The sequence below is a fragment of the Bemisia tabaci genome, chromosome 4 (assembly GCF_918797505.1).
Source record: "Bemisia tabaci chromosome 4, PGI_BMITA_v3".
Lineage (NCBI taxonomy): Eukaryota > Metazoa > Arthropoda > Insecta > Hemiptera > Aleyrodidae > Bemisia > Bemisia tabaci.
Window position 1 is genome coordinate 8,762,950 of NC_092796.1, and position 14,298 is coordinate 8,777,247.

The window sequence follows — 14,298 nt, forward strand, 5'->3', positions numbered from 1 at the left end:
ACTTATATTTCCTGGCTTTATTCAGCTACTTGAATTATAGTGCTACATTCTCATCATCTGACCTCAGATTCGTGTCCCTCGTTAAAAATCAGGAAGGTTCTTGGTTCTTGTATCAAACGTCTAAATCGAGCGTGGGAAAGTGCCTCACCAAGAGGTAAGGATTTGGCGAGTTCCACGTGGGTGGTCCTTATACGGGAACTGGGTCGGATGAAGAAGAATGAAAAGGAATTTACCCAAGTAGCAAGGATACCTATAGATGGACATAAAATCGTAGGAATGTTGCTATATTATATTTGCCATGCGTATTGCCTACTCCCTCATTTGAAGGGCGCGGAAATTATTGCTATATTGTTGCTATGATGTAGCAATAAATTCCGATTATTGGTTGTGTCACCTGTTGCCAATCTGCTAATTGCAAGGCGCAAAAATTATCGCAATAATCTTGCTATTAAGTATGATGAAAAACTCCCGCGTGTTCCTTTCCGTAACTTGTTTTCAAATCTCTAGCATGAATGCAGGAATGTATCGCAACAATTTGATGAAACAACCATTTTTCCTCAATTTAGTCTTCTCGAAATAGCTCAAACTCGATAAATCTGAAACTTTAAAAAGTTTCAATGCTTTTTTAAAAGGTTTGAATTTCCAGTCAATCAAAATAAATATCGTCTATGCTTTTAACCAAGTTCTGGGAAATTTAATTTTACTTCTTTCATGCCTTTCTTTCCTCCTTTTATTTCGTTTTTGTTTTTGTTACTTTTAATTCTTTGAATTTTTTATTTCATGCAAATGCGCCGGTAAGGGTTTCGTTTCATGTCGGAGCTATATAATGTGTGAAAAGTGAGGAACCCGACAGGTAGCCTGGCTGGCTCAAACGGTAAAGGCGGCGCACGGCAGTAATCCGAAGGTTGCGCGCTCTAATCCCGCCTCGGACAGAAGAATTTAAAGGGTGCTGGATGATTGAATCATGAATTTCCTGTCAATTCCGGCAAGATCGGATTTCGAATGGATTCTGCAACGTTGTAAAAATTAGGGTAGACTGATAAATTCCTCAATTTTCCTAAAACCATTTGGCACCGCCACAAATAGCAATGACATTGCTATTGAGTATAGATTTTTTTTATCGATCTGACCTGACGAAATCGGGAAAAATCAAAGACATAAAGACGGAGCACTAAAAGCAAAAAATGAAGCTTCTAGAGCTTCTTTTCAATCACCTCTACTATTGGCTAGAGGATTGGCGGCGAAATCGGGACAAGTTTGAATTCAAATGTAGGGCGGGAACTAATAAATAAAATTGCGGAAACAAAGTATTTTAGGTTGATTTTTGCCCAAATTCAGGTACACACTCATATTTTATTAACTTTAGGTTAGTTTCGGTCCGTCGTCGACCGACTGATTTCATTTGGGAGTAACGTAGATCTACAGGGTGAGCGAAAAGTCCCCGACCCCCCCTCTAACTTTTGAACGAATTGAGCTAGGGAAATGAAACTTTGGGATGTTCCTATCTCAAAGGGGACCATCTTTTGGGGGGGTCAAAATTTTGGTCCCCCCCTCAGGGGGGGACGGGGGCCCCCCAACTTTTTTTTTTCAAATGGCAACCCCTATCTTGTGATACCTCATTCGAAAGAGCATAAAAAACTAAGAATTTTGGCGCAAACCGCAGATCAATATCTTAATTTTTGACCGAGTTATGATAGGTCAAAGGTCAACTTTGACCTATTTTCAAAAAATCATAACTCCGGTTCAAATTATCGTAAAGGAAAAAATAAAACGGGAAAATTTACCAAATTGTGTCCGCTTTTAAGTAAAAATTGCAAAAATCACTTCGATTTAATTTTAAGGGGGGGCTCGGACCCCCAAATACGTCAATTCAAAGGTCATTCAATTTTCCCGCGAAATAAGCCAATTTCCCCTGGATTTGCCTCCACATTATCTCAGTAAGGTCAAAATCAGTTCAACATTACGTTGGCAAGTCCCCAAATTTCGGGAAAAGTTAAAAAAAATGATATTTAAACGGTCAAATTTAATTACCTTAAATATCATTTTTTTTAACTTTTCCCGAAATTTGGGGACTTGCCAACGTAATGTTGAACTGATTTTGACCTTACTGAGATAATGTGGAGGCAAATCCAGGGGAAATTGGCTTATTTCGCGGGAAAATTGAATGACCTTTGAATTGACGTATTTGGGGGTCCGAGCCCCCCCTTAAAATTAAATCGAAGTGATTTCTGCAATTTTTACTTAAAAGCGGACACAATTTGGTAAATTTTCCCGTTTTATTTTTTCCTTTACGATAATTTGAACCGGAGTTATGATTTTTTGAAAATAGGTCAAAGTTGACCTTTGACCTATCATAACTCGGTCAAAAATTAAGATATTGATCTGCGGTTTGCGCCAAAATTCTTAGTTTTTTATGCTCTTTCGAATGAGGTATCACAAGATAGGGGTTGCCATTTGAAAAAAAAAAGTTGGGGGGCCCCCGTCCCCCCCTGAGGGGGGGACCAAAATTTTGACCCCCCCAAAAGATGGTCCCCTTTGAGATAGGAACATCCCCAAAGTTTCATTTCCCTAGCTCAATTCGTTCAAAAGTTAGAGGGGGGGTCGGGGACTTTTCGCTCACCCTGTAGAACTGTAACGGCCTGTTTGAACCTGCAGAACCACCATAAGCAGAAGAAAAACTAACTTTATCTGAGATTACTGCCTGTTACCGAGCAAAAGTAGGTGTAATATATTAGGACGCAGACCGAACTTTCTTAATATAATCGTTTTAAAGCATTTAAAACACGTTTCGAAGAAGAAATAAGGAAAAATCAAGAGGACAAGTTCAAATCAAAGAGCTTGATGCAAAAACGGCTTTTTTCGCCCCCCCTCTGGAAGTTCTTCAGACTTTGTCTATTGATTACTCATACTTGAGCGCTTCTTTTCCCAAATTTTCAGACCCCCAAAAAATTTTGGGGGGGAGCTAGGGGGGGTGGAAGTCAAAACCTATGAACCTCGATATCTCTTGAACAAAGAAAGATATCGAAGTCCGGTTTGGACGAAAAATCGTCTAAAATTGCATACTTTAAGATTCTAAACGTCGAAATCCCGATATCACATTTTTAAGTCAACATATGTGCTTTTTTCCAGTTTTTAGGTCTAGAAAATTTCTTTTAAACGAAAAATTTACAAAGATCTCAATTTTTTATTTGAACCAAAACCAGTTTTTTAAATTGTTCGTCTTTTTCCGCATCCAACGAGTGGTCCATTAAGCTGGGAAACCAAACGGTTCCGGAGTTATGATCGATTGAAGTTTCCGCTCAACGCGCGCCGACCGATTTTCGCGCGCAAAAAAGTCGGATTTGACTGTTATTACATCAGATTGAATGTTCAAACTGAGCAAAATGCTTTATTAGGGACTCTTGAGGGTCGCTGAGTTCAGAAATTACCGATACTTCCAAAAAATTCACGTTTTTAAAATTGCAGCTTCGGACAGGACCACTGAGCGCCGACCGGCCGCTCAGTGGGCCTCTAAAATAGCGCTGCGGAGCTGCAATTTTAAAAACGTGAATTTTTTGGAAGTATCGGTAATTTCTGAACTCAGCGACCCTCAAGAGTCCCTAATTAAGCATTTTGCTCAGTTTGAACATTCAATCTGATCTAATAACAGTCAAATCCGACTTTTTTGCGCGCGAAAATCGGTCGGCGCGCGTTGAGCGGAAACTTCAATCGATCATAACTCCGGAACCGTTTGGTTCCCCAGCTTAATGGACCACTCGTTGGATGCGGAAAAAGACGAACAATTTAAAAAACTGGTTTTGGTTCAAATAAAAAATTGAGATCTTTGTAAATTTTTCGTTTAAAAGAAATTTTCTAGACCTAAAAACTGGAAAAAAGCACATATGTTGACTTAAAAATGTGATATCGGGATTTCGACGTTTAGAATCTTAAAGTATGCAATTTTAGACGATTTTTCGTCCAAACCGGACTTCGATATCTTTCTTTGTTCAAGAGATATCGAGGTTCATAGGTTTTGACTTCCACCCCCCCTAGCTCCCCCCCAAAATTTTTTGGGGGTCTGAAAATTTGGGAAAAGAAGCGCTCAAGTATGAGTAATCAATAGACAAAGTCTGAAGAACTTCCAGAGGGGGGCGAAAAAAGCCGTTTTTGCATCAAGCTCTTTCCGTTTGCCGCCATGGATTCCCGCGCTCATTTACACACTCACACAAGCGCGCAGCGCCGAACCTAGCTTCACTTTTTCCCCGTGCTTTTAGATACGAGCGCTCCGTCTTTATGTCTTTGGGAAAAATCGTCCAAATGTTGACTGAGAATTGCTACTTTATAGCTATATTATTGCAATATTTTTTACAACTTTATACCTATAAATTGATACATTATATCAATTTTTACGTTGAAAAATGCTACTTGGGAAGCGCCGGCCGGCGCCAAGGCGGAAGTATGGAATCGCATAGGTCAGCGGCGTGGCACAAAGGTTTCATTCAGGTTCAAGGTCACACCAATATTGCATATTGCAACCGGTCGCCTGGTTCAAAATTTGCCGTAAAATTCCTATTTTTAAAATGCGGAACAAACGGAATGAACCGGGTATGGCAAAACGATTTGTCTCTGAACGATGCTTGGCAAGCTGGCAACCTCTGCTGGAGAAAACAGGAAAACAGAAAGCCGCCGGTTTTGAGGTTATTAATCAGAAATCATCATTCCTTACAATAACAACACTTTGTGATCGAAGCAGCTTTGATGATCTGATTACGTGTTTTTGCATCTTTTCATTAGACCTGTGGTATACTCAAATCCTAAATCCTAAATCCTAGTCCTAAATCTTGTGTGAACTTGTTTGAGTGAAAATATTCTCTACACGCTCTGAAGGGACGAAGGGACTCAGGTTCCGACTCTGATTTAATTCACTTTTTTGTCTGATTCGCATCACACCATGGCAGATGGTAAGATGTCTTACATTTCACTATATTCTCTTTGTCTGCGTAGCTATCTACTCTGGAAAACTTAATAATTTCCATGTCCCCAAATTTGTGGTTTCCTTAGGGCTTCTCATGATGTGCATTCTCAACGCGAAAGTCAGAGCAAGGATCAGTCCAGGCTGAATTCTCAAAATCCATTTAATCGGCTCGTCAACCTGCTGAATTAGCTCCATCATAAATGTCCAGTCGTGTCCTCAAACAGCTGCAGATAGCCAGCGCCGATAGCTCTGATCCTATGAAGCGACTCTAAGATCTGTTTGAAAGTTCCGTTAGGGAAGCTGGTATCCCCTTTATATGTAATTATGTACTCCTGTGTGCAGAATCTGATGCACTACTCCACAGTAGTTGCAGATATTATTAATTGTGGAGTTTTCTGCGACATGTATGTCGGAGCTTGGATATGCTGCCAAGATTACGCAACTTCCTCAGTTGTTTCTTGTAAATGGAACAAACATACACATTAATAATTTTTATGCTAATCAAATGAGTACTGAAAGTATAGAACATTTACAAGGAAAATCACAATCAATGCTTCTGAATCGCTCCGCTGCCAGTGATGCACTACGCAGCTTAATCATAGCTCAGCATTTGAGAGGTCATTCAGCTTCTCGAGATAGAGAACTCTTTTATTGTTAGTCGCTGATAATGCTATCACCTTCAACATAAAACTGTCATCTGAAGTTTTTTGTTTCTCTTTGCTACATCAGCCTCACTAGTAGAAAAAAACAAACAGTACTAGCAGAAGTATTCTGTGTACTTGTTTTCTGTTCAATAGTATTCAATAATTTTAAGTTACATTGTTAGCTTTGAAACGTATCGACAGCGCAAGTTCGCAATCTCATATCTCGTTTGCGGTGTCTGAAAATCTCCGCCTCTATGTTATCTTTTTATAGGAGAATAAATTGACATCATTACTTGAAGTTTTTGCAGAATTTTTTTTGCACAATGAAGAAAAATCACGGCAGCTTTAAAGAATTGCCTTTGAGTAGTTTTCCGTCTAAAAAATAAAGTATGACTGGAAGTCGCAACCCGAATTATGTGATCACCGACTTACAACGTTGGTATACAGATTTTCATTACTCTTTGGCAATTTATTATCATCTACCTAACCTCTAATTTTACACAGGGAAAAGTCCCGCTACTCAAAACGATTTGTTCATGCAGTTTCCAGTCAGTGATCAATTCCTCAGCAATCAGTCCCAATTTCTTATGACCCTCCGAGTTCAGACTTATTATTTACGGTCCTCTGAATGAACTGAAGTGAACTAATCAATGCTTTGTTTTTCCAGAGGATGTAATCCGTCGCCGTCTCTTGATCGATGGAGATGGAACAGGAGATGATCGCAGGCTGAACGTCCTATTAAAGTCTTTCATGAAGTGGTGTGATCAGCCGGATACATCAGTAGAAAATAAGTAAGCTTCGACTACCATACATTTTTATTACCAAGTTACGAAATATCAATGGCAAAACTATAAAATTATGTACCTCAAAAAACCCAAATATTGGCTTTAAGGTCTCTATTTCCATGGATATCCTCTTTTATGGACTTATAAATCTGAAAAATAGTATTATCCTCCATATTCTTCCAAAAGTCCTCTTGACACATTTTGTTGCTAGCCAAATGCATTGAATTCAACTGAAAATTCAGTGTAGGTAATTTATGTTACAATTAATTTATTAGTTATTTCTTGTAATTTTTGAAATGGATTTTCAGGACATTTATTGCTATGTCTATCTATTAAATTTAGCCTTTGATCTGGTCCACAGCGAAAAAATGAAGAACAGACTCCTATCATTGATGCTCCTTTGTGAACATACTTTCAAAAAGTCACGACTGGTAGCAGAAATGAGCACCAGGGAACTAGAAAACTATGAACACATTTCCAAAGAAATTGAACAGAAAATAGAGGAAACGAAAAAAGAAATGGAGAAGACAAAGAAGGATTTAGAATCGGGAAAACTGATCAGAAAAAATAGGATGGAGTACGACATTCTAGCTGAAATAATCAAGCAGCATCCAGACAGACTAGAAACTACAGAGAAATTAAAACAGATTGAGAAAGAATTGATTTCTCTCAAGGTATGTACCCTCTTTGATTTAAACTTTTGTACTTTTTTAGTACTTCGGCTCTTGTCCTTTAAGGAAAAAAATAAATTGAAATTCATATGTTCAAGTTTGTTTCCTCATAATTTTTCACAAAAGCATAGATGTCACAGTGACAGCACTAGATATCTTAGTTGACAGCACCAGCATTTACAATGTTTAAGGATAGTGCTGTGACAATCTGACCCTTGTGATAGAGTTTGTTGTATGCACAGAGCTAACTGTAAGCACAGCAGGCATTTGCCTAGGACCAAGAGTAGATTCTGTAACTAAATTGAAAATGAAAGTAGCAGCATGTATATCCGTGGCCAAAATCGGAACTTGCGTACCTCAGATTGCAACATTGTCTTGGCTCTTATTTCACTTTTTTTTAAAGGAAAACCATCTTACAGTTTTTTCTAATTTTGTCCACAAATTTTCGTCACCCATCCCTATAATTGACACAAAATTGCCAGAAATCATTTTGAGTAATTTTCTTTGAAGAAAATTAAACACAGTCTGAGATTTTAAGACATTGCAATGGAGGTATGCAGTTTGCTCATTTATCAACAAACGTATATTTTTCTCTTTTGCGTTTTCCAGGTACTGTAATTCCTCATTTTAATTTAGTAATTTAGTTAGATAGTTAAACTGATTCTGATTGAAGACTGGCAAAGAGCGACACCAAAAACGACCGTTTTTTGGCACAATTTGGGCCAGAAGGGATTTTTCTGAAACCGGGCCCAAACGATACCTTATGATACCCTAAAACTCTGGTTAAAATTTTAGCTTGAGTATACGCACGGTTTTTGAGAAATGAGGGGGCAAAGTTGCCAAATCGCCATCATTCTGGACAACATTTCTACAGCAAAAAGACGGGAAAAATGGACAAAAAAGTTACACCTTTGATGGGTTTCGGCTGTAAATGTTCTTATTGGGCCCCCAAGCATTTAACTGTGTTCAGTTTCAAAAATTTTGATCGCACAGTGGTCCAAAGTGAGGAGAAATCGTCGACAAATCAGGATTCTTTGTCAAATTTTTAAAAATGGAAATAAAATTGTCGGTCTGCTGCAGTTTTCATGGCTAACAATGTTCTTATCGGTCCTCAATGCATGAAATTGTGTTCAGCTTCACAAATTTACATCGCACAGTGGTCAAAAATGAGGGAATTAGTGGACAAATAAAGATCCTCTGTGAAACTTTTTAAAAATGAAGTGAAACTGTTGGTCCCCAGTAGAGTTTAGATCCCGGAAAAATTCTTTAAATTATTTTTTGGACTGTTTAAATCATTTTTTAATTTTTTCTCTCCATTTTTCCTTCTTTTTTTAAATTTCTGAAAGTTGGCATATTTTATTGAGATAATGCTACAAAGTCTATTCTATAACAACGTTCTATAGACAATACGGTCTGACATGCAGTAATAATTAAGAAAATTAAATACATGAATTTTTCCGGGATCTAAACTCTACTGGGGACCAACAGTTTCACTTCATTTTTAAAAAGTTTCACAGAGGATCTTTATTTGTCCACTAATTCCCTCATTTTTGACCACTGTGCGATGTAAATTTGTGAAGCTGAACACAATTTCATGCATTGAGGACCGATAAGAACATTGTTAGCCATGAAAACTGCAGCAGACCGACAATTTTATTTCCATTTTTAAAAATTTGACAAAGAATCCTGATTTGTCGACGATTTCTCCTCACTTTGGACCACTGTGCGATCAAAATTTTTGAAACTGAACACATTTAAATGCTTGGGGGCCCAATAAGAACATTTACAGCCAAAACCCATCAAAGGTGTAACTTTTTCGTCCATTTTTCCCGTCTTTTTACTGTAGAAATGCTGTCCAGAATGATGGCGATTTGGCAACTTTGCCCCCTCATTTCTCAAAAACCGTGCGTATACTCAAGCTAAAATTTTAACCAGAGTTTTAGGATATCATAAGGTATCGTTTGGGCCCGGTTTCAGAAAAATCCCTTCTGGCCCAAATTGTGCCATTCTTGGCGTCGCTCTTTAAATTTTAATCAGTTTAACTCTTTCCTACATAAATGCACCATCTGCATTCAGAAAAGCCGTATCCTCCTTGTAAGGGTTTGGCCATTTCTCAACAATTTCTACTAGGAGGTTTTTTTTGTTGCTCCATCTATCGAGTAGAATCTACGACCCTAGACACTTCTTGACAGATAGCATTCCGATTTGTTTGTGTCATAACTAGTTCCTATTGTGGGACATGTGGACGTAGAATGTAGCCTGGTGATAATGAGGTTTACTGAAGAAAGCTCTTATCCTTTGAAATTCACAATGTAATTGCAATTTTTATTCTTTTTTTCAGGAAACTGAAGCAACTGTAGACAAAAGGATCGAAATGCGGCGGAAACAATTCCATGTCATGATTTCATCGATACATCAATTAGAAGCAATCTTAAAAGCTGATAAAGATAATATTCTAGATAATTCTTATGATGCATTTGACGATGATGATTTAGATTTACTTGACAAGAAATCCGATTCAGAAATGATTGTTGAGTAACTGTACGTATTACTTTTTTACCTAAGTGTAATCAAAGTTACATGAGTCAATTAAGTTCAAGATAAATATCATTTCGTCTTTCACATACCTCATCCAAAATTGTATCATTACTTGCGAGTTGCTAACCATATACACCTAATGTAATGGTATTGTGCACCACCTAACAGAAAAAAACAAACCAAGCCCAAAAATCATCCGTTCATTTAGATTCTTACGAAAAAAGAAAAAGTCAACCTAATAACTGTCGATACATAGGAATAACAATAAAATAGCCCACTAAAGCAAAAATGTTTCAGTACATGAAGTGATTGAAATTTTGGGATTATCGTTTTTGACGTTGAGATTTAGTTTCTCAGTATGCTGAATTTTTTTGTGCATTTATAAGGATGCATAAAATTCAATGGTCAGTTTAATCTACTTTGATTTCGTTTTTTTTCTTTGAAAGATTGCAAGAAGTTTGAATTGCCAAAATCCAATGTACATCATCCATGCTTTTTTCGAACTTGTAATTTGATTTTAGAATTTTAAATGTGCCGTTTACACTCCACATAGATTTCCAACATTGGACACATGTCTGGATTGGTCTTTCATTCTTACTGTGCATAGTGGTTTACTCTGCCACGCAAAAGAATAAAAAAAACTGGCTGTATGAACATTTAAAGGTAGCCAAAATTTCCCTTAATGAATAATGTTTATGGCGCAAGTCATAAATATTTTGCAGTGAAATTTTCAGAGGCTTTTGATAAAATTTTGAGAAAAATTGTTTGTGAAAGCAGAAAAAAAATATTAATGAGCTGCTCAGAAAATTCGTATTTTATCTAAAGGAATTTGGCAATGTCAAAAGGACGAAGCAGCTTCCTTTTGCTGGCAGCGGTGTTATTATTATTATTATTATTTTTTTTTTTTTGTAAAAAAGGAATAGAGCTGCACAATTTTAGGCACTACCTCAGTACACTTCTGGCTCTCTATGTACAACAGAACATTTTTCTTTAAGAGAAAAGCCTTTTCCTGGAATGTTAGTGAGCTTTTTTATAATGAACAATATTTGAAGTTTTATTTTTTTTTTAAATGTACAAATTCATAAGTCTATTAACATTAGGAGTAGTAGAAGTGAATTAATGTTTTGGGGAGTCTTTTGGACTAATATTTGCTATCTATCGTACCTCAAACACTTCAATGTACATACCTGGAATGAGAATTTACCTGTCAAAAATTGGTTTGTCACCTATGAATGATCTCATTATTCCTTAAAATGAATCAAATTTTGAATCTAATCGGCTCCTTCATTCATTCTCCTACCAAATACGTATTCATGACTGCACAAATTCGCGAGGAGACTGCTACATTCATTTTTTACTGTCAATGGAAAGGGGACCCCGGTGCCAAAGAGTAATTTAGTAGTGCAATTTAAGAGAGATATTGCATACAAGAGTGTTTCAAGAATATTTTAGCAGTAAAATCATCAAAATATGTTAAATTAAGCAGGAAACAGGATGGTCTGAGAAAATCGCCCTTCAAAAAACTGAGTTTTGGAAAGAAGCCATTTAATGTTTGAATTGTAATGCAATTCCATGCTTTTTAACAGTATAAAAGAACCCATTTCTTTTACTTGGCCTAATATACGCTGCTCTTTTCAGTAGTTTTTTCAGTGTGGTTTCTATAAAGAATCCGACTCAATCTGACACTAATTAAGGACTTGGGATGAAATGGGCACTTCACTGTCACAAAGTTATATAAACTCTACCAACAATTTCTTTTTAGTGAGGAAAATACTGGATCATTAAACTTTTGACTCGTGTCAAAGATGCTGTTAAAATATGGAGAATACTCACTTGGATTGTCATCTCTTTTTGAGTATTTTTTCCAGTCAAGAGTAAAATTGTAAAACGTAATTTTGGATCAATGAAACTGAGAATTGTCCTTTTCATACCCCAAGTCCTCAAGTGTTCTCAAGAGAATTATGCTCCTCAGTTCCATTTTTCTGTGTATGGATACATTAATTAAAATCTACTTTCTATGCAATTTATCTAAAACCATTGTCAAGATACTCTTGAAACACGATTATAACTGCTAATGCAGGCGAAAGAAAAGTTAGTTATTTTATGAATACCAGATTGCGTAATTGAATACCGTACAGCATAGCACTGGTCTCATGGTAATGAACAAACACTAATTTGTCATGATGTTTGAATTTTGTTCCAACATCACCCGTAAATTTGGTCACCTATTTTAAATAGTACCAGAGAGTTCAAATCAGTCATTCTCATTTTCATTGAACATATTTTTGTCCCCCTGATTTGCGTAGATAACATGCATGTTAATGACCCTCTTGTACACATATTATTGAAGTACTTAATATGCAAGGATTAGCCGGTTGCATTGGTGCAATAGAAGTTTAAATACCCGTAACTGCAATGGACACTCAAAAAAAGCGAACTTTTTTTTGCGTACATGTGTTTAGTTACCTATACATACCAAAGTTTACCATTGCTTCCTGGAACTCCTCAAGTAAGAAAAGTATTCAAGAATGAAAGAACGGAAATGCTGGAAATAATCAAGGTTTCATTATTTTCCGTATTTTCTAGTAAAACCACATATTTTCTGAAAAATTTAAAGTCTCAATCCATCAATCAAAACGTTTTTGAAAGGAAGGAAAGTTTTTTCTCTTGGTTTTTTTCAGTTGGTAGTTACGTAGTTTATTTGTAACAAGTGAAGGTTTTAAAGGTCCATCGCCATCCCCAACATTTTAAGATTGTTGATGAAAATCAAGTTTTTTCAGCATTAATAAGCCATGATGCTTCCTTAATTGAAGAACTCTCTGTCTAAAGTTAAATTTAATTTTAGGATGGTTATTGAATTATATTTTCTATGTTCCAAAAAATGAAACAAATTAGAGTGAAAACAGGGCAAAAGAAACAAAAATTTTAATAAGAAATATAAACTGAAATTGCAGCAGATGTCAGGTACAGTAAATATTCTGACCATCCGCATCAGCTTAATCGGTCTGGTAAATGTGTGCAGCGAAATCATCGACCAAATTCAAGCTCCTCACAAAATTGTCCTTGTTTTGAAGGAAGTAAGTTCTTACATCTGAATTTAAAATTTCCCCTACTTGTATCCTTGTAATCAAGGCACGCTTTCAAGTTTCCTTATCATAATTTTCTCTTGATTACTCTGATGTAGGCAATGTTTTACCGGACCAGCCTGGCTTTCATTATCAGTCCTGATATTCTGGAGTTCATTGTAAAATTTCCCTTCGCCATTCTCTTTCGCTCATGGCAGCCCTTTGGGACAGCACAGGTTGCTAATCTAGGAAACTTTTCTATTAAATTGTGAAGCAAATGCCGAGAATGTAAGTCTTTAAGATCAAATAGTTACCTTCTTTAATGCCTTAAAAGTTACAAACTTTCAGCCGGACATTTTTATTCTTAAATACTTACTCAAATCTTATACACAAGGAAAAAATCTAACAATAACCATTTTTTCTCTTTGTGTCCTACTCCCTTTTTTCTGCCGCTCTTCTACAAATCTGCAAAATATTTCCTTCGTAATAAGACAATCACTTTTTCAAGTATCCCTTTTTTCTAAAAAAAATGTTTCACATGGTTGAGGAGCATAACTGTGCTCTTATGATATCAATGTGACATTTTGAAATTCCTTTCTCCCCACGATTCAGTTTTCGGTTGAAAATTGCGAGAGACATGATTTAACATTTTGTTTCGGAATTGACTCTTGCTAGTTTTATCAAGTTTTATACATATCCATGCGCATTCTCAAAATTCATTCATTCATTTTTAGCGCTTATGGTCTAAAATTTTGAACCGTCCAATTTACAGTATTACAATCAGGCTTAAGCACACCTTTTCATGTCTGACAAAATAATTTTTGATCTCATCAAATTTCTGTAACAACCGTGTATCGTGGATCGCATGCTCCCAAACTCGAAGTGACAAGTATTTTTTTTTTAAAAAAAATAAAAAATGGATCCTCGAGAGTCAATTTTTAGTCTCCTGACGTGTTTGACTGCCTCGCCGCAGAAACTACGTTTTACATCAGCAGCTGCTGAGACTTGCGCCTACAAATTCTCGTGCTACCATCAGCATGACACACAACTTTGTCACGAATGCGTGAGAATATTCTGCCTTTTAGTGTATTTTCCGAAGGCAATACACTATTTTTACTCCGTTGTCCCTATCATTTATCACTGCTCGATCGTCGGTGCCAGTGAAACATGCATTCTCGATTTACGACGGTCCGATCTGAGACAGGCAGATGCATTATTATCGAGAAAGCGCAAGCTGTGGAAAGTTCTGTGGGCAAAAAAGCAATGTAGGGTCGGCGTTGCCTGTCCAGCACTTTTTGCTCAGCGTTTTGCTACAGCATCCTCCGCATCAACGATGAACGGCGCACAGTGGATCAAGTCAATAAGAGAGGTCGGACAAAATTTGGAAATTTTAAACGCTTATAACTCCGTTTATACAAAACTTGGAGGCTATAAAAGTGGTTCCATTGGTTTTTTCGTGAAATTTACTCTCAGAAGCACCCCTTTAAATTTAAAATTTGGCGGAATAAATATCCAAATTTGCAGTTATAGCCATAAATGTTATGTCCGACTTCTGATATTGACTCGGTCCACTGTGCGGCGCGGCACGTCATTTGAGGAGCTTGAGCGCCTTCAATTTTCATCCACGCAACATAGCCTACG

The 14,298-nt window shown here is 36.8% G+C and overlaps 1 protein-coding gene across 2 annotated transcripts; it reads left to right on the forward strand.

Annotated features, from left to right (window-relative positions):
• The first annotated feature begins 4,643 nt into the window (after positions 1-4,643).
• On the forward strand, positions 4,644-13,004 carry thoc7 (THO complex subunit 7). Of its 2 annotated transcripts, XM_072299248.1 has the most exons (5): positions 4,644-4,940; positions 6,266-6,389; positions 6,745-7,057; positions 9,396-9,595; positions 12,777-13,004. In XM_072299248.1, exons 1-4 carry the CDS (start codon positions 4,931-4,933, stop codon positions 9,591-9,593), a joined length of 645 nt encoding a protein of 214 aa, XP_072155349.1. In that variant the 5' UTR covers positions 4,644-4,930; the 3' UTR covers positions 9,594-9,595; positions 12,777-13,004. The 2 variants fall into 2 exon arrangements, with proteins under 2 accessions (XP_072155349.1, XP_018900767.1); XM_019045222.2 differs by lacking the exon at positions 12,777-13,004 and having other exon boundaries at positions 9,396-10,867.
• The last annotated feature ends 1,294 nt before the right edge of the window (positions 13,005-14,298 follow it).

Coding starts and splice junctions, on each gene's coding strand:
- thoc7 (XM_072299248.1), top strand. Junction 6,390..6,744: donor GATACATCAGTAGAAAATAA/GTAAGCTTCGAC, acceptor TCTGGTCCACAG/CGAAAAAATGAAGAACAGAC. Junction 7,058..9,395: donor AAGAATTGATTTCTCTCAAG/GTATGTACCCTC, acceptor TCTTTTTTTCAG/GAAACTGAAGCAACTGTAGA.